This window comes from Notamacropus eugenii, chromosome 3, assembly GCF_028372415.1.
Source record: "Notamacropus eugenii isolate mMacEug1 chromosome 3, mMacEug1.pri_v2, whole genome shotgun sequence".
Taxonomy (NCBI): domain Eukaryota; kingdom Metazoa; phylum Chordata; class Mammalia; order Diprotodontia; family Macropodidae; genus Notamacropus; species Notamacropus eugenii.
In genome coordinates, this window is record NC_092874.1 from 193,594,308 (window position 1) to 193,616,200 (window position 21,893).

Consider the following 21,893-nt stretch of genomic DNA (forward strand, 5'->3'; position numbering starts at 1 on the left):
AAGTTGGGCTAGATATGTTTCTCTGCCAAGATTTACTTTGTCCTATGCCTGCCACCAAGCAGAGCTTTTCTGCCTGATCCAGTTGGCCTTTCCTCCTTTTCACTTCCAGAAGAGGGAATTGGTTTTGTTCCAACACTGGCTTCTATGAGGTTCCATTGATTTGTCTTCCTGAAACCTAATGGGCCTGTCATTGGATTGTGTGTCTGATGTGACACTGACATCAGTCTCAAGGGAGACATCCTGCCTTGGACATCTAGACGAAAGTAGAGGCACTCTTTGCCTGATGGAATATAGCCTCCCCATCAATAGCATATTTGTTGTCTGCTGCAGCCAGCCAAGAATTTTCCTTAACCTCTTGAACAGATGAGAACCCAAATGTCTTTTCAAGCTTGATCCTCAACTGCTTTATTTTTCTGTCCGCTTTGCTCACTAAAGTCATCATTTTATTAAAAGCCTCCTGTGCATCACATGAGTGGGGGAAGGGAGTCCCAAAACAATATCCAGTAACTGTTCACTGTTTGAATGTTTTTTGGAAACTTGTTACATTCATTATAACTCATCTGTAAGTGACTAATTTATGGTTTTCTTGTTGAATAAAACCTCATGAGAATGATCTCTTTTCATTCCTTCATGTCATTACCAGGTGAGATATTAGAAAAGAGGTTTTTTGACTCTTTAGAATGAGGGCATTGTTGGCAAGTAGAGGGAGCATAATACAGTGGGAAAAGTGCTACATGTGGAATCAAAGGAACTGCATTCCCTATCACTATCTACTATTCCTGGCCCCCCAACATAGGCCCTCCCTTTTAACAAATGTTTACAGTGAAGCAAAACAAATGTCTACATTGGTCATGTCTGAAAATGAATGCTTCATTTTACACCTCTAGTACCTACTCTCCTTGCCAAGAGGTAGGAGAAATAAATGTCTCATCAAGAATTTTCTGGAGTCACTATTGGCCAATGCATTGATCAGAGATCCACAGTCTTCAGAAATTGTTTTCCTTTACATTATTGTGGTTATCATATAAATTGTTCATATTCTGTCCATTTCATTCTGCATCAACTCACACAAGTCTGCTATTTCTCATAACAGAACACTATTCCATTACGTTATCATAATTTACTTAGCCGTTTGCCAATTAATAGTCACCCACTTTGTTTCCAGTTTTCTTTTTTTGTGACAATGGAAAGTTCTGCTATAAATATTTTTATGATTATGTGGGTCCTTGTCCTCTTTCTTTGAGTCCTAGTAGTAATCCTACTTGGTAAAAAGGCTCATGAAGTTGAGTATCATTTTTGATATAGTTCCAAAATATTTTCCAGAATTATTGGATCAATCATAGTTCCACCCACAGTGAATTAGTGTGCCAGTCCTTCCATAGCTCTTTCAACAGTTTTCCTTTTATGTCATCTTTGCCAATCTGATGGGCATGAGGTGGAACCTCAGTTATTTTAATTAGCATTTCTCTTATTATTAGTGATATGAAAATCTATTTTGACATAGTTGCTGACAACTTGCTTTATTCTTTTGAAAACTATATTAACTTGTGGGGATTATACATACATCATATGTATGCACATTTATATATGTATACATATATATGTGCATATTTATATATGTATATGTATGCATATATATATATATATATATATATATATATATATACATGTATATTAGAATAAGACATTTATGGGAGAAATTTGATCCAAAAATATTCCCCCACCTAGTTGTCTCCCTTCAGATTCAGACTGGATTTTGTTTTGGCAAAACTTTTTCAGTTTTGTATAATAAAAATTTTCCATTGCTTCTTTTGTGATAATCTTGGCATCTTGCTTGGTCACAGACTCTTCCCCTGTCCATAGTTATATAGGTATTCTCTTCCTCTTCTCCTCTAACTTGATTATGTATGACTTTTTTATACTTCGGTCATGTATCTATCCAACATAGCCCACAACTGGTAACATAGGGGCTACCCGCACACCTCCAAAATGAGGGATATCAACCCAGAGAGTCCACTGTACTTCTCAATATTTCTAATTATTAGTAAACTTTTCTTGACATGAAAGCAAAATTTGCTTTTTTTTTTTGCAACTTCTATTAGTTCTTCCTTTGGAGTCAACATAATAGATTTAATCTGTCTTCTATATGAGGGTCCCTCAAACTTTAAAAAGCATTATCATGTTCCCCAGAGGTCTTCACTTCTCCATACTAACCATTCCCAGATCCTCCCTTTGATCCCCATATTACATGGACTTAAATCCTTCCACTACCTTAGATTTCCTCTGTCCTGTCAGAGTCCTTCTTAAAATGTGGCTCCCAGAACTGAACACAATATTCTTAATGTGATGTGACCAGGGCGGAGTAAAGCACAATCATTTTTATTCATTCCTGAAAGTTAGCTTTCTCAATGAAGCCCAACATTGTATTAGTTTTTTTTTTTTGGCTTTTACACCACACTACTGATCTATAATGAGTTTGAATGACAATGATCATAGTAAACATAGAAAGCTACAAGAAACCACAGAGATAATTAGTCCAATCCCCTCATCTTAAATAAGAAAACAGACCAAGACATGAATGGACATGTCCATGGTCATACAGTTAGCTGACAACAGACCTAGGCCTTGATCCTAGGTCTTTTTACTTGAATTCCAGGGTTCTTTTTATGAAAATAATATATTATCCTGAATAAGACTAAACATCTATAAACACAAGCCCAGTTCCCACCCAAGTTTTACTCATTAGATGAAGATAAGTTCTTACTCATTTCCATATATTCAGGAGTCAATCCAGTATATGGCTCCAAGCTATAGTCCAGGTCCCACTGCTCAGGCTGCTTTAATTCTGAAGAGGCAGTTTCTCCAGGCTCTGTCTCATCCTTCAGCTTTCGCAATAATTTCTTGAGTTTTCTGAGGACAGAAATGGGCCAGTTACCAAAGACTACATGTAAGAATAACAACTCATGTTTATATGGTGTTTTAAGGTCTGCAAGTTGGTTTCCTTCTAAAACCCCATAAAAGGAAGGCAGTGCAAGCATTATTATCCCCATTTTGTATGAAAGGAAACCAAAACTCTGAGGGGCTAAGTGGTAATAAGTATTAGAGCCAAACGTTGAACCCTCCGATTCTGTTTTGACTATGTCACTCTGCGGCAGGGACAGTCCTGCCAGAATTTCTATCTTTCCCATTTCACAGAAGAAAAGACAACATGAGGATGTAAGACAATTTTCATAGTTAGAAAGACAGAAATGATTCCAAAATTTGCCTTTCTTTAAAAAAGGAATAAAGTGGGTAGGGATTTTTACCAAGGTAGGGATGCTTAGTTGGCAGTGCTTTCTTTAAAAAAAAAATTTCCACTTAGTAGTATTTTTTTTTTCTGACTACATGTAAAGATAGTTTTCAACAGTCATTTTTTATGAGATTTTGAGTTCCAAATTTTTCTCCCTCCTTCCCTCCTGTCCCCCCCCCCCAAGACAGCAAGCAATCTGATATAGGTTATACTTGTACAATCATGTTAAATATATTTCTACATTTGTCATGCTGTGAAAGAAGAATCAGAACAAACCATGACAAAGAAAAAACAAAAAAGCAAAAAAAAAGTGAAAATTAGAATGTTTTGATCTCCTTCAGACTCCATAGCTCTTTCTCTGGATATGGATAGCATTTTCCATCATAAGTCTTGGAATTGTCTTGAATTATTACAATGCTCAGAAGAGCTAATCTATCATAGTTGATTATTATATAATGTTGCTGAAACTGATACCGTAACTGTGCTCCCTTCACTCAGTATCAATTCATGTGTTTTCAGATTTTTCTGAAATCCACCTGCTTATCATTTCTTATACAGCACAATAATATTCCATTATCATCATATACCACAACTTGTTCAGCCATTCCCTGATAGAAAAGCATCCTCTCAATTTCCAATTCTTTGCCACCATAGAAAGAGGTGATATATTTTTGTATGTGTATCTAGGTCCTTTCCCCATTTTTATGATCTCTTTGGGATACAGATCTAGTAGTGGTATTGCTAGATCAAAGGGTATGCATAGTTTGATAGCCCTTTGGGCATAGTTTCAAATTGCTCTCCAGAATGGTTGGACCAGTTCACAACTCCACCAACAATTCATTAGTGTTTCAGTGTTTTCACATCTTCTCCAGCATTCATCATTTTCATTTTCTGTCATATTAGTCAATCTGATAAGTTTGATATAGTGCCTCAGAGTTGTTTTAATTTGCATTTCTCTAATCAATCGTGATTTAGAATATTTTTATATGACTACAGAGAGCTTTAATTTCTTCATCTGAAAACAGCCTGTTTATATCCTTGTACCATTTATCAATTGGGGAATGACGTGTATACTTATACATTTGACTCAGTTCTCTATATATTTGAGAAATGAGGCATTTATCAGAAACACAGTTTATAAAAATTATTTCCCAGCTTTCTGCTTTCCTTCTAATCTTGGATGTATTGGTTTTGTTTGTGTAAAACCTTTTTAACTTAATGAAATAAAAATGATCTGCTTTGTATTTCATGTTTCTTCCTCCATTGACTTGACAGGTAAACTATTCCTTGTTCTCCTAATTTGCTTATGGTATCACCCTGTATGTCTAAATTGTGTACCCATTTTGACTTTATCTTGCTATAGAGTGTGAGATGTTCTATGCCTAGTTTCTGCCATAAATTTTTCCAGCTTTCCCAGTAGTTTTTTTCTATCCCAGTAACTAGAGTCTTTGAATTTAAGTGCTTCAATTTTAAATGGTACCCTAATCCAGTTGATACAATTTCTTTGCACAAAGCCCAGGGATGAAGTAGAGGGCATTCTTATCTAGATAGGAGTTTAGCTGGAAGACTTCTGAAGTCTTTTCCAACTCTGAGATTCTGTGAAATCCTTATGAAAGCCGTTCTAGCAAAGGCTGGAGTTAAGTTTAAGGCAGATTTCAATCTGCCTTGTATGAGTATATATATGAGTTGATGGTGCTGTTTTGTTGGGGTTTTCTTTTCAACTCTCAGCTAGGAATTCACTTTTTCTCCTGCCCACTGCCTGCTTCTGTCACTGTCAAGCCATCTGATCTTCAATAGCAAGGTCCACTGATCAATCACTCAAACAGCAAGTATTTAAGGGAAATGTTTCAGACTGTGCTTTCTAAGTTCTGGGCACACAAGACAAAACCAATCCATGCTTCAAGAAATTTATATTTAATAATTGGGGGGGGTGGGGGTGGAGAAAGTACAAATGGAAACCTAAGCATTAGACTCAGAGTGACCTGAGTCTTATTTAAGCTCTACCCATTTTAAAAATATCAAAGAATGGAGATAAAGGAGCCTTGAAAAAAGGCTAATAGGTGACTTGATCACTCATGGAATTGTGGTAAAATCAATGAAGTTCTTCATGGAGGATGTGAACTCAAATCATGGCATCACTATTTACTACATCTGAAATCACAGGCAGATAACTGAACCTCTCAGGGCCTCCATTAACTCATCTGCTGAATGAAGGGCTGGGATTACTTAATTAGTAAGATTCCTTTAACCTTTGAATCCTATGATTCTAACAAGGATGCTGAACTACTGAAAATATAGGTTTGAACCCTAACCTCTGCGGGTCACCTTCTTCCTACTCCCTGAGCCATAGTCCAGAAATGTGGCCCTAAGTAGCAGATATTTAAGTTAAACATGAACAAAAATGTTTTTACATGTTAACCTTGACATATCTAAAACTAAATTCACTACCTTTCCCTCTCCCAAAAGCATCTTTTTTGTTAATTTCCCTATTATTATGAATGGTACCACTATCCTCCCAGTCATCTGGGTTTACAACCAAGGTATCATCCTCAACACCTTACTCTATCTCATTCTCTATATCCAATCAGTTACCAAGCCCCATTCCTCTTTTTCTAGTCTTCTTGCATCTTACTTTCCCCATGTGCTCTGTGAACTGGTGACACTGGCCTTTTTTCGGGTCCTCCTGCAAGATTCTAATATCCCAACTCTGAACCTTTTTACTAGCTGACCCCATTCCTGGAACACTCTCCTCATCTCCATTTCCTGACTTCCTTCAAATCTTAACTAATGACCCATTTTCTGTAAGAAGCCCTTCCCAGTTCTCCTTAATCTTATTGTCTTCCCTTGGAAATTATCTCCCAGTTATCGTGCACATCTTATTTGTACATAGTTGACTGCATGTTGTCTCTCAGATTGAGAGCTCCTCAAAAGCTGGAACTTTTTGCCTTTCTTGTACCCTGGCACTAAACACAGTGCCTAGCACAAAATAGGTACATAATAATCACAATAATAATGATAATAGTAACGACAATAAGCTTAATAAATGCTTGTTGACTTGACCAATGGATATCTAATAAAAAAGTGTTTAATGATTCAATGAAAAGATAACTAACATACCCTTCCCCAACCCTTCACCTCCCACCCTTAGCTCTTTCCAAAAATCTCTTTGGGGGCAGGAAAGAGTGGCTGCTACAAGGAATTTTAAAAAGACCGAGTCTTTCCAGAGTAGGAATTAACAGAAATCCTGTAAGTTATGTGACATACAGATGGGATGTTTGGAAAACTTCAGATTATGATTCTGACTGTTTATGATACACTCTCTCATTAAAATGATTTCTTTGATGTTACCCCATTTTCTTTCTATCTGTGCTTTCCTGTCCCCCTTTAATGACAAGTTCATAAAATATCCCCTAGAAGGCATGGAATTTTTGATTTTCTATTTCCTCAAGGAGTTGTCCAAATGTAGTAGTAATGGCAGTTGTAGCTCAGTCCTTAAGATGCTTGAGGTACCTGCTATACGAAACAAAAACTCTAAAACTTGGGATTTTGCTATCTTGACTTTCAATAAAGAAGACTGAATAACCCCTCTGATTAGAACTGCACTCTCTCACAGTTCAAAGAGGTCAAAAAGGCCATCTAGTTCCAACCTATATGGAAATAAGAATTCTCTCTATAATACACCTGCAAGTAGATATCATACCCACTAAGACTCTCACCTATATGGTCCTGAACATGCTACCTCTCTTAAAGCAGGCTAAGATTTTAGTATGCTTTGTCTGTCATATCACAATGTTAACTCATGTTGAGCTGCAGTACACAAAATTTCCTGGATATTCAACCATACCTCTTCCATTGAATGAATGCTTCTACAACTGATTTTTTGAGCCTAAGTACAAGACTTTACATTTGTTTCTATTAAATTTTATCTTATTAGATTTGGATCAATGTTCTAGTTTATCCTGGTTCCGTCTTTCATTGTATTTGCTAACCCAGTCATCTCTGTGTCACAAAAGACACATGAAGTAGAGGCACAGTGAGTTTAAGGGAGCTGTCTAAGGTCATAGAGCTAGTAAATGACATAGCTGAGATCAGGGTCCAAGTCTTTAGATTTCAAACTGCCTCTATTTTTCACATTAATGACTACTTTGGGCTATAATCTAGGAAAGGGCCACATTTTACTTATGACAACACCTTTCTATCTTCTGTTATGAGGAACTGCCTAACAGCACTGCCTAACACTTAAAAAAGCAACTTTTAAAAGTTGCATTCAACTTTTCTTTGAAAAAAAAATAATCATGGCTCTTCAGAGAAAGAGCTATCCAAAAGTGGTATGGGTTGTTCTGTGAGATAGTGGGTTTGAGTCTTCAAACAGAGGCCTGTTGACCATTACCAAGGCAGAATGTAGAGGGGAACTCCAGTCTATGTATGAATCGTTCTGCATGACCTCTGAAGTCTCTTCTACTCTGAGACTCCATGACTCCATGGAAGTGCTCCTTTTCAAATGTGTTCCAGCAAAGCTGGACTTGAATTTGTCGAGACTTCAAACGTGGGTTTTTTTTTTCAGGCATAGCACATATTGAGGCTGCCTACAAGAGGTTTCTTAGGCTGGTCTGGCCACAAAGAGGGAAGTTCTAAGGGTAACACTACAATCTGGACTCAAAACCCATTGTGCTTCAACCAGATGTTGGAACTACAGTAATCAGCTGTAGAAACACATGGAAAAGGGGCGAAAACAGTCATCCTAAGCTGTAAATAGCACAAGATTTGGTTCTTTCATTCTGCTTACCATACCCAAAGACTTCTTGAAAATATCTGTCAATATACATCAGGCTCTGACCCTGAGCCTAATGGTCTGAAGCCCATCATGTTTATAGTTATCTGACTGTCTGGGCAGCATCTGCTACAGTTGTTTAAGGACATGAAACCAGAGAGATGCGTGAGTGGGGAGAGTGTGTAAGGACAGGACACGCTACCAAGTTTTATCAATTATTAGCTGAAAAGCTGCACTCAGAGCACTTAATGACCCTAAGTTTATTGCCTCCCTTGCAACAATTTATTTTTCTATTTTGAGTCGAAAGTGGCAGCCACCATCTTCACAAGCATCTCAAGAACCAGACCCAGAACATCCATGAAGTTAGCATGGACTAGTGAAGAACTTCCTCAGATGGAGTCTGGTATGTGATGAGGAGGCAAGGGGAGAAGGAGGGGAAGGGAGATCACTTCTCAAGGCTACAAAACCCTTCAGTTTTCAATGGTGGCCAAGAGAGTTAATGCAGCTTTTCAATGTTATCCTAGGAGGGCTCTAGTGAAGTGCCACAAAACTCAGTCCTTGGAGATCTAGATAGATAGATAGATAGAGAGAAATACATACATAGATATAGATAGATACATAGATAGAAGTAGATACAGATACAGATATTTATATGTGTGTATAGATATATACATGCATACATATACATATATATGGATGTATGATATTTTTGATCAATACTTGGATCAAAGTATTGACTGCATACTTATTAAATTTGTGTATGATAGGAAGCTGACAGTGACACAAACATGTTTTTTCAAGCACACTGACAGTTTGAGGAATTCACTTCTTTCTCTTTTTTGAAAAAAAAAACATTTGCTCATCTTTAGTTCTGAAGTACTAGTCTCCTTTTTTCTTTTCTTTTCTTTTTTTTTTTTGAGGCCTTTGGGGTTAAGTGACTTGCCCAGAGTCACACAGTAAGTATCTGAGGCTAAATCTGAACTCCAGGGCTTGTCATTGTGTCAACCACCTAGCTGTCCCATCCCTATTGTTTTTAAACGATCACTGGAAACACCTCAGTAATCACATTCATCAATTCTTTCTATCTCCTCCATAAGACTTCTCTGAGGAAAGCAATTGGTAAGCTGTAGAGTACTATGAAAATCTGAAATAACCAGATAATTTGTTCCATCTCTCAAGTCTAAGAACTTAATCTACTAATGTTATTGCTCAAAGTGTGTGGAATTCTCCACTGGGATATCTTAAGGACATGGACACAGACACACACACAGCCTTTATTATAGACCTGACTCACTTTTTTAATCAAAGGTAATATAATTCTACTTCTCTATCCATCTCATTTACCAGACTTGGTTCCATATAACTTTTGATTGATACAGAAAATCATATCTATCCTCAAAGAACAAAGATTTAACACCATAGAGGATATTCAAAAGAACATGATGCAGATTCTGAAGATAGTTCCAAATATATTTTGGGCAAAGTTGATACCTATGGAATAAATTGACAGCCCCTCAAGGGCTGTTTGAAAGATACCATAGCACAAATAAAAGGGGGCATCACATTTGAAGCCAAGGACCGTGGGCTTAAAAATGGCTCTAGAACTTGATTGTGTCTGACCATGTGATTTGACTTCTATATACCCGAGCTTTCTCATATATAAGTGGAGAAAATGATGACCATTCTACCCTACCTTATGGGATTATTGTGAGGAAGACACTTAAAGAATCTTAAAATGCTACATAAATAGTTATTGTAGCTCACTACTCAGCCGGGTGCATAAGTCTAGGTATATTTCCTTAGAAGTCAGTCTCATATTGTTGTTATATATACATCTCCTTATGAACCGAGTTCCCATTCATACCTCATGGATTAGATTCAGATTAGATTTAGAACCCAAAGGGACCTTAGAAACCATGAAATACAACTCCTCATTTTACATATGAAAAGGCTAAGGAAGAAAGAAAAGTGAAGGGCCATGCCCCAAATTATACAGCTAACATGTGTCAAGGCAAGCTGAAAATCCATGTGTTGACTCTAGACCTTATTATCTTTCTAGAACTCCACACACACAATAGGGAAACACCGGTACTTCCAAAGGAAGGAGAATAACAACACAGGAACCAAGCAGAAGATATTTTCTGTGTCTGATTTCATGTCTTATCCGCCTTTTCTGCTTGCCCTTTTCCATAAGGGATAAACTTTGTTTTCTTCAAACATCATATAGGAAGAGGGACATAAGACATAAAGGGATGCAGCCAGTCTCTCCTAGCAGGCATTGCAAGGAACCCAATCTAACATCTTCAAAGAACGACCGAGCATGAAACCTAAGGAGCCACTTTTTACATGACTTTTGTATGCATATATGGTAGCCACAGAGGTGATGGGGAGAAAGTCTGTTAGTACATAAAGAAGCATGACCCCAAGCATCATTTTCAAACACGCTGCCCTGACTTTATAAATAGAGTCCACCGAACATAACAACCTGTTCCTGACAACTTAAGACCATTATTATGAACATCTACTATTGTTTTATTGTATAATACAGAGAAACATCCAGGGCACACTGAAGTGGGCAGGGATACTTGCTCCTCCATTAAATGGCCTTAGACTACTCATTATTTGAGATCTTACGTCTAGTGTTTATGGTTTTTGTCTCCTCTGTTCTCAAGACTGTCAGTGCTACTTCTCAGTACCGCCTAAAACAGGATCATAACCCCCTTCCAATTTCTTTTATTTTCCATTCAATTCAATAAACACTTAATAAGCATCTACTCTGCTCAAGGCCATGTGCCTTCTAATTTGCTGTAGGCTTGGTAATCAGATAACATGCACATTAAAATTACATGTAAAATTAGAGTAAACAAGCTGTGAGTATGGCCCTGAGGGGCTCTCTTATGAATAAAATTTATGAGTTTTTGTGAATAAACTTTGTGACATTAAATTTGTCTATCCAGAGACTTTTTTGTTGGTTTCCATCCTCTATCCTGAATGTGTACTAGGTAGATAAATTTGTAAGTTAGCTGAGTTCAGGACTCTCACTCCTCAGTGCTTGCTAATTTGACTTCTGAACTCATTACTCGAATGAGAAAGCCCTCTTCTAAATGTTAGAAGTGAGCCCATCTAACAAGTCCCCAACAGTGAGAAACATGCTCACCTTAAGCAAAGAACAATCCCTGTTGTAAGATCAGGAAAGCTTTTATTAATCTTTACATTCATTCTCCCTGAATGAATGGGTAGGGTTACAAGAAGACTGCTACAACATGTTCAGAAAAATGGAGCTTCTTATACTGTTTTCCGAACTTTGGATCTCCCAAGACATTGTCCCCTGGCCATGTGACTTTACGTTCTCCTCTCTGACAGGCTTTTCCTCATACAGCTCATTGAGCCTGAGCATTAGTTTCCAACCTCTAACCTGACCATGCTAGGTCACAGGACTCTGTGGAAACAGAACTTTTTTGTTTCCCACATAAAATAAAAAAAAGAAAACAAAACAAAACATCAGATTTCAAATTTGTTATATTTTATTTATTCTTTCTCCTTTGTGATCTCTTTGTAACATCTGGTACCAATTGACCACCCTCTTCTACATGTTCTCTCTTCTCTGGGTTTTTGTGATATTGTTTTCTCTTGGTCGTTCCTTTTCTGTCTCATTTTCTGGGTCCTTATCATTCATACCCCACCCCTTCTGTTTGTAACCTCTAAGCTCTACTCTGACTCTCACTCTATTCTGTCTCTTGATGACCTTAGCAGCCCATCATCTCCATGATGATGACTTCAAGATCTCTATATCCAGTACCTGGTCTCTAATCTGATCTGCAGGACCACATCACCAAGTGGTTATTTCTAACTCAATGTCCCATGAACATCTCAGGTTCAATATATCCAAAATAGAGCTGCTCATCATTTTTCTTCCCAAACCCCCTACCTCTTCTAAATTTCCATTTTTCTTTCAGGGCTACTATTATCCTTGCCATCACCCAGCTTAAAAATCTGTGATATCCTCAAATACTTAATCTCCCTCTTCAAACATATCTAATCAGTTTCTAAATCTTGCTCCTTTCTCTATAACTATTCATCATTTCTTTCTCTCCACTCTCAAAATCATCATCCCATTTAAGGCTTCTCACCTTTTTAACAGACTATTACAATAGCCTCCTAATTGATGCAAGAGGTCAGAACCAGGAACAATGGGTGGAAATGTAAAGAGGCAAGTTGAACTTGATATCAGGAAGAGAACTGTCCAAAAGTCTAACGGGCTGCCTTGAGTCATGGAAATTTTCCCTTGTTAGAATTTTCCAGGCAGAGATTGGATGACCACTTGTTGGCTATATAATAGAATGGCTTATTTTTATTTATGGGTTGGATTGAATAGCCACTGAAATCCCTTTGTACCCTGAAATTCTGTGATTCTGGGGTCTCCTTGTCTCAATCCTTTCCCTACTCTGACACATGTTCCACACAGCTTTCAAAGTGATTTTTCTAAGGCACATATAATTTGTTCTATCATTCTCTTACTCAGTTAACTTTAGTAGCTCCTTACTTCTTCAAACATCAAATATAAACTTCTCTGTCATTTTAAGCCCTGTGCAACCGTACCTCAATCTACCTTTCCAGTCTTATTACCTACTTATGTACAATACAGTTTAACTAAACTGGCCTACTTTGTATTTCTCATACAGAATACAGTATCTCCCATCAATATGTGTTTGTTTTGGCTGTTTCCCATATCTGGAATTTATCCCCTCCTCACTGGGGCCCATAGGATATTGAGTCTAGGATTCCTACTTCCTTCCAAGACTCATCTCCAGTATCACCTTCTACATGAAGCCATCCTGATCAGCAACAGCTACAGTTTCCTTCCCCAAATTCTCTTGTATCTATTTTTATCTCTGTGTGTGTGTGTGTGTACTTACATGCATGCATGCACATACTGTCTCTCCCTCACTAAATTATAAACTCCTTAAGAGCAGAGATTATTTCATGTTTGTTTCTGTATCACCAGAACCTAGTATTTAGTAGGCACTTCAGAAATATTTTTGATTGATTTTTATGTAACTAATCTATTTTGGTGGTGCTCCTAGGTCTGCAGCAGGAAATGAAAGAGATAGTGAACTTAGCTTTAATGATCTAATATGACTCACCAACTTCCAAATCTAACCTTTGCAATTGCCATTACCATCCAAGATACGAATCTAAATAGAAACCTAGAGTATGGCAGATTGATTTTTACTCCAAACTCAATAGCTATTCTTTTCATCTTATGTGTCGAATCTTTATTTGTGTTTTCCTGCTCAGACAGCAACTAGAATTGGGGTAAGAGGGGTACCTTGTAGTCACAGGTGACAGTAACTAGTTTAGATTTATGGAAAAGGAAAAAACTAGGCTAGAATGTCCTTACTAGAAGAGACTTTAGTAATAATTTAGTCCAACCTCTTCATTGCATAGGTATGGAAATTAAAAATTAAAAATATGCAATGACTTGTCAAGTATTAAATAGCAATATAATTCTACTTCTTTTTCAACATTCTACAAAATCACAATATCTAAGATCTACAATCATACAAACTGTTAATTAATATCAGCCAATTACAATAGAATCACAGACTTTCAGATGTGGAAGAGACCTCAGAAGCCACTTAATTTAATCCATATCTTCATAAGAATCCCCTCTATGTAACATCCCCTATGGTAATACAGGGAACACACACAGTGGTTACCTCAAAAAAAATAACCCATTTCAGTTTGGAGGATTTCTAGTTGCTAAGTACATTTTCCTTAAATTCATCAAAGATCTGACTTTCCATAGCTTCAATTCATTGCTCCTACTCCTGTATTCTGGAGTCAAACAGAAAAAAGATAATCCCTCTTTCCCATGCCAGCGCTTCAAATACTTGAAGATAACTATTATCCCTCTCACAAGGTTTCCCTAATGCAAGACAAATCTCACTTCCTTTAACCAATACTAGTTGGCACAGTCTCCATTTTCCTCACCGATTCTAGTCACTCTCTATTACTTATCAATGTCCTTCCAAAAATGTGGTGCCCAAAACTAAACATAAACATAATACTCCAGATATGGTCTGACCAGAGAGTTTCACCTCCCTAAGCTGGACTTTACACTTGATAGAATCCCAAATCACATCACCTTATTTGGTTATACCCCATGCCTGGAACTTTCTCCCTCCTCATCACTATCACCTAGATTTCTTCAAATCTCAGCTCAAGTCCCACCTTCTACAAGAAGTCTTTCCCAGTTCTCCTTAATCTTAGTGACTTAACTCTGAGACCACTCTGAGACTACTATACACCGAAGTACAATGGGCTACTTTTTGAGGTTAACCACAGTGTGTATGCTTCCTGTGTGACCACTAGGGGTGTTATGTAGAGGGGATTCTTATGAAGATATAGATTAGATTAAATGATTTCTGGGATCTCTTCCAGATCTGAGAGTGTGTTTCTACTGTAACTGGTCAATATTAGTTAACAGTTTGCATGTTTACAAATTTTAGAATCTGTAATTTTGTAGAATGTTAAAAAAAAAGTAGAACTATATTACTATCTAATATTTGACAAGTCATTTCATGTTTTTAATTCTTAATTTCCACACTTATATAATGAAGTGGTTATACTAAATTATTATTTTACATATCTTGTTTGTATCTAGTTGTTTGCATGTTGTCTCTCCATTAGACTATTAACTCCTGAAGAGCAGGAAATGGTTTTTTGTTTTGTTTTGCTTTGGGTTTTTGTTTTTTGCCTTTCTTTGCATCCCCAGCACTTAAAACAGCAATCTGGCACATTATAGATGTTTAATAAACACAAATTGACTGACTGGCTGCTAATATATTAAGCTTGTGGTCTATTAAAAATCCCAGTTCTTTTTCTAAACAAACTACTAAACTAGCTGTCACTCCCTCCCTGCTGTACCCATCTTGTACTTAACAAATTCAGCTTTTTAACATGTCTTTCTAAATTAAATTAACCTTTTCAGCTTGTTGAAATATTTCTGAGTCCTGCCTCCTAGTATGGTGCTTTACACTTAGTAAACATAAAATGAATTCTTATTGGCTGACTGTCATCCAATAGGTTAATAATCCCTGCAATGTTAATTTCAAAGTTAATAGAACCCTTGATCATCCAATCTAACTGATAACTTAGTGGGAATCTCTTCTAAAAACATGTTTAACAAAGGATCACCCAGATTCTACCTGAAAATCTCCAATAATGCCCACATTGTTGACTGATCGTGCCTATACTCTTTGATTGTTTACATCAGCATTGTCTATCTTAGATTTCAAATACTAGAGGATAAAGACCATGTGTTAGACTTGCTTTGTTTAATCATGGTTAGACAATTTTTGCCTATCAGGCAAGGAAAATTTCTGTGACACTGGGGAAATTGGGCAGATATTTTTTGGCATTGGTCACTTTCTGAATGAGATCAATTAGGTCCAGAAGATGTGAAAGGATGATGAGGAAACTGAAGTGTCTCTATCATATGAAGATCAGAGGATAAAAGATATAAGGTTAGAAGGGATATTGAGAGCCTTATAGTCTAACCACTTCTTACAAATGAAGAAATTAAGACCCAGAGAGATTAATTGACTTTTCAAGACGACAAATGTAACAAGTTATCAGGTCTGGTATTTAAGTCTAGGTCTTCTGACTCCAAATCTGATGCTTTCCCTCCCCCACCTCCATACAATGAAGGAAATGAGGATATTTATGCTAGAAAAGAGAAGACAACTTAAGGAGTATATAAATGTTTTTCTCAAGAAAGACAGATTAGATTTTTTCTGCTTTTAGTAAGAGCCTTTAAATATTTACGAAATGAGAAAAAGGCAGATTTTTGGTGTGATATAAAGAAAAACTTGCTAACTGATTGGTGCTGTCCAAAAGTGAAACTGTCTACTTCAAGAGCTAATCTCATCATGAGAGATGAAAGGCTGGTTGAACACTTGTGGATGGAGGTAGAATGGTTCATTGGGAAAAAAGCATGACTTTGGAATCAGAAGACCCAGGTGCAAATATCATCTCTGACATACACAACATATACGACCTGGGACAGGTCACAACCTCCCTGGATTTCAGTTTCATTATCCGTTAAATTGTGGAGTTGGAATAGTTGGTCCCTGAGGTCTCTTCTGACTCCAAATTTACAGCATGATCCTAGCAAAAATTCCTTTTCAAACATGGGATGGACTTGAGAGAACAGAGGTGTCAAAGTCACATTCTATAGGCTGCAAAGATCATATCTGACTCTTTGTGACCCCATTTGATGTTTTCTTGGCAAAGATACTGGAATGGTTTTCCTTATCCTTTTCCAGTTCATTTTACAGAGGAGGAAACTACAGGAAACAGGGTTAAGTGACTTGCTCATGGTCACACAGCTGGTAAGTATCTGAGGCCAGATTTGAACTCAGGAAGATGTGTCTTCCTGACTCCAGGCTCTATACTTTATGCACTCTGGAGCCACCTAGCAGCCCTACAATGGAACATTGATAATGTTAATTTACCAATATGCAGTCCACAAGGATCCATTTCTATCTGAATCTGATACCACTGGAATAGAGGACCTCCAAGGTCCCTTCCAGCTTCTTAGAGTCTATAACTCCGTGGAAAAAGGCAATAATCAGGTAGAGGTAAGGATCAGTACTCAACCAGTAACTCTGTTCTGGGAGGAGCAGGAGATCTGCATAAGTCACCAAGAAAAGCCACAACGTCCTTGCTAAAATACTTGTTTCTTCACTATAGAGTAGTTAACCACTGCTTTCAATTGTTGTTTGTGATGGTGGTGATGATGATGAGGATGATGACAATGATGACAAGAATGATAGGACTTTCCTTTGGGTACTAAGAAAAAGGTTCTCTTTGTTTCTTTTCTGAGCCTGGGAGAGATCTAATTTCTTGAAAGGGAGAGGTGTACTCCATCGCAATCATGCACTGCAACTTGTTCAGCCTTTTCCTAATTACTGGGCATTCCTGCAATTTCCACTTCTTTGTCACCACAAAGAGAGCTGCTATAAACATTTTTAAACATATTATCTTCGGAAACAGATCTAGTAGTGGTATTGCTGGGTCAAAGGGTATAGGCTTGTGATGGAATTCTACTGGGCTATTAAGAAATGATGAGCTCAATGACTTTAGAAAACATGGAAAGACTTGTATGAAATGAAGAGCAAAATGAGCAGAAACAAGGGAAAATTGTATGCAGTAAGAGCAATATTGTTTTAAGAATGACTTTGAGCAAATATGAAGAAAGATACTATCTGCTTCCAGGGAAAGAACTGATAAAACAGAAGTATTTATAATTTTACATATATATATATATATATATATATATATATATATATATATATATATATATATATGTGTGTGTGTGTGTGTGTGTGTGTGTGTGTGTGTGTGTGTGTGTGTGTGTATGTGCATTTGTGTGTATATATATGTGTGTATGTATGTATGTATGTATATTTGTGTCTAATGGTAGCCATCTTTAGAGCTGGGGGAAGGAAGAAAAAAAGAAATGATAACTTAATTATATATTTAAAAGGAATAGAATGTTGTATATAATAGTTTTGCAGTTTCATGTGCAGTCATCTTTTTTTATTATACTGTGTTATGGAGATGCTTGTTTTATTCCATAAATTAAAAAAAAGCAAATTTTAAAAATTAAAAAGAATTTTAAAATTGGAATTTAATTTTTTTAAAAAAAGGAAAAAATTATGAGAGGGAGAGGATTGTTGATTAGGTAAAGCTTCCTCAGGAAGCTCATCTAAATTGTGCTTCAGAGCTGTCATTGTTTTCTGAGGGAGATTACAGAAGTTCTTCTCCTCTATCACACCTTTCGGAATGCTACAGTCTAGGGTAGTCAAGTGTAAGCCAATGTGGAGACAAGAGGGTAAAGTGGGAATTCAGTTGATCCCCTTTGCATCTTCAGGAGTATCTTCATTATACACAGATCTGGTCATGTCAATATTATCCCCCAAGCCCTTCACTGAATCTTACAGTATACATATAATATTATTACCTTTCTGGAGGGCAGAGTATTCAATAGGAGACTGGATTTGTTTTGCCCTTATTTTGTCTTATGGCCTTGGTTAACATTTTAAATACCCTCCTCCTCCTGCTCTGTCCTCTCCATGCAACTGGTGAGCCTAACTAAGCTAATTTCAGAAAATAACCTTAATCAGACTATACCTCTGGGGCCACATTTGGATCTGTCATGTATGACCTGTAGCTCCTATAGGCCTCTCATTTCTGCATCAGAATATTCTATTACACTAGACTCTATGAGGCCATCAACAATCAGGTGACTTGTTGGTTAATGGTGATTGCAAATGTGGCCCTGGAGTCACATCACATTGTACCATTAGAATGATAGTGAATGAAAGAAATGTTTTCTTCTGGCTGATTTCAATATAGTTGTAGCTTTAGCTTACTTTCACTTAAAATGAATTGCAATTATTCTTTATCCTGTTGGCCATAACCCTTGAACACTGTGACTAATTTCAATCTTCCCCTTCCTCTAAAACACTTCATCCTTAGCAGGTGCCAAGAATCTAACTTTCATAGAAAACTGATATTTCTGGAAAAAATCCCTTGCTTCCTTAATTCAAAACAATTGCTGAAATGCACTAGACTTGGGCATGAAATATTCCAGAAACGCTACACCATTTAAATGGCCCAATTTCTTCCCTTCATTTAAATGTTAACAAGTTCAATAAGACATGAAAAGATGGTGGCATGATATAAACCAGGCCCAAAGGAAATTAATCCCTGTCATCTGTGTTTAGTCACACTCTGTGGGTCAGGCTGTTAGGCCATATCCCCTTTAATACCTGGGAGATTGAGGATAATTTGTATCAATGGCTCCAAATCAGTAAACCCATGTAAGAGAGAATATTTCCATGCTGTGTTCATTTAGCTCTTGATGACACTAGAAAAGTTCATCACAGAGACCCTGCCCACTGGCTTTGTGGAGAGCAGATCAAATTGCCCAAATTATATCCAAGGTGGGCTGCTTTTCAACACTCAGGACTCAAACTGTATTCCATCAATAGTTTCTCAAGTCTCCAGAGAAATCAAGATTGGGCTCATACAAGAAGAGTGTCACTTTGATGACTCTTGGGGCAATGTGCAACAAGACCTGTAATATTCATTGAATGGTACCCTCATCTTTTACTACTAGCCTTTGCTACTGAAAGGCCCTTGTTGGTTTTTGGATTTCTTAATGGAGTTTTTTATGGTATTCTTGTCTTTAACAGTGTAGTGAAAAGAATTCTGAATTTGGTGTCAGATGTTTAGGGTGCAAATCTCACCTTGGATGCTGGCTATGTGACCACTAGCACCTACACTCTCAGAATTTTAGTATTCTTACCAGTCAAATGGGAATAATATTTGTATTATTGTTGTGATGGAAGTACTTCATAAACTTAAAGGATTAAATAAATTAAGCTATGATTATCATTATAAGTGACTCTCAGGAGCTAGATTTTCTCTGCAAAAGTGAATTGTATTAGATAAGCTCTAGATCTTAAGAGAATAAGGTTTGGGGGGAAAATGGTAGACTAGGAGCCAGGTTCAAGGTTCAACTCTTACTCTCTCTGTGATCTGAAGCAATTCATTTCACCTTTGTGGGCCTCAGTTTAGTTGTTTTTGTTCAGTTGTTTTCAGTCATGTCCAACTCTGATGCCATTTTGGGGTTTTCTTGGCAAAGATACTGGAGTATCTATACTCTCAACCTCTTCTATAGCTCATTTTAAAGATGAGGAAACTGAGGCACACAGTCAATGTTTGAGACCAGATTTGAATTCTGGTCTTCCTGTCTCCAGGCCTACCACTCTATTCACTGTGCCACCAAGCATCCCAGGCCTCAATTTATTCATTTGTATAACGAGGAAATACTATATCATCTCTAAAATGCTTTCCAGCTCTGAAATTCTACAGCTCTATGAACCTTATCTGGAGCTTCTCAGATCTACTACTATGATGTCTTCTCTAGCCTCATCCAATTCAGGAGGCTATAAGTGGACCCTGACTAGAAATGTGTATTATACATACATTGTTAGAAGTATTAAGACAAACTTTGTGCAAAAAATCTAGAAAGATATGCTTATGGAAAGAACACTAGACTGAAAATAAGGAAATTTGGATTGTAGTTCCAACTGCCATGATAGCTGTGTAAACCTTGGGCAACTCACAACCAACCTGGGGCTTAGTTTTCTCATTTATAAAGTAAAGGAATTAGACTAGATGACCTCTAAGGTGACTTCTAGTTGTAGCATTCTATGATTTTACCTCCACACCATCCCTGGGGTTGGCCGGCCATGATTCTATTGTCATATCTCACTAGTAGGTAGCTGAAAGTTCAATAACTGGTCACAGCTACTGGGTCCGGAGAAAGAACTAACATTGGCAACTGTAGCTCTGACATAGAATACCAGTATAGGAGGAGGAGATCTTGTTATCGTCATTAATGTTATTAATGATAATAACATTCAATAGCAAATTTTATATGGTACTGACTATGTGCCAGGCCCTTTACAAATATTATCTCATTTAATCCGCACAGCAACATTATTATTCCCATTTTACAGATGAGGAAACTGAGGAAAAAAAGAGGTAAAGTGATTTGCCAGAGTTGCACAGCTAGTAAGGATCTGAGGCCTGATTTGAATTCAGGTCTTCCTAACTCCAGGCCTATCACTACCTGACTCCTCTATTGCAAAAGAACAAATGCTTTCCTACCTAGTCTTGGGGCATCTATGTCCCCTACCACCACCACCACCAAGGTTCCATTGATGTGCTATGCGTCTCCTTGGAGTCATCTTTCTCCCTCTCTCTACTGCTGTTCCCTCCTTGCCTACTGCTTCCTTTAACTTCTGCCTCCTTCAAGGGATCATGGTAGTCTGAGATCAGTTGTGAACTCTAGCATATGGATCTGGTGAGACTATCCCTAAGGGGAAAGTTTATCTTCTCTATTGGTATGACTGTATCTGATTTAGCAAACTATCCTAATATCATAAGATTATAGCTATAGAGTTGGAAAGAGCCTTAGAATTTATCTCATTTTAGAGTTGAAGAATACATATTTAGAGGAGGAATATATATACATACACATACATACACACATATAGTATGTATATATCATATACATTTTATATATACACACACACACGTGTGTGTGTGTGTGTGTGTGTGTGTGTGTGTGTGTGTAGAATATCAATATACAGAGAACTTAAAGGATTAACTACAGGTAACAAAGTATTGTTTGGTGACATAGGGATTGGAGAGCTCATTCTATTATACTATGCTACTCACATCTTTTATAGAACTCATCACAGAAAATGCCCAGAATCTCTTCCAACACGGGGCTTTGTGTCCCTAGATTTGTCTCCCCTCCAAATAATGTTGTCCCACTTTCTGGAATTACTAGATATAGCTGTTCCTAGGGAAGTTGGACAGTTGGAAGGAAAAGAAAGAAATTGGAATGTCAAAACTAGAAGGAGAGATGCAACTGAAGTCAGGACCAAACTCAGGTAAAGTCAAGACAGAAGAACATTGGGAGGAAGATGTCAGAATGCCCACATACGATGGCAAAGGATGAGAGAGGGCAATCAGAAAACACAACAAGAGGAGACAAAGAGGCAAAAACAAAATCAAAAGCCAACAGAAAAGTTGAGGTCTGAGGGTTCTGGATACTCACAGTATGAAGTATGCAGAGAACAGAGTACAAATCAAAGGGTAATAGATTTTCACAGAATCAGAGTTGGAAGGAAATTGAGAGGAAAAGGACACCCAAACCACAATTAGAAGGAAATCCCTCCATAG

General features: G+C 37.3%; 1 protein-coding gene across 4 annotated transcripts in view; it reads right to left on the reverse strand.

The window, feature by feature from the left end:
- ANO2 (anoctamin 2) overlaps positions 1 to 21,893 on the reverse strand; it is a 578,869-nt gene that overhangs the window by 62,748 nt on the left and 494,228 nt on the right. For all 4 annotated transcript variants that reach the window (XM_072653705.1, XM_072653706.1, XM_072653707.1 and 1 more), the window contains one exon: positions 2,765 to 2,910. In XM_072653705.1, coding sequence (XP_072509806.1) covers positions 2,765 to 2,910 — 146 coding nt within the window. The remainder of the gene's footprint in view (positions 1 to 2,764; positions 2,911 to 21,893) is intronic.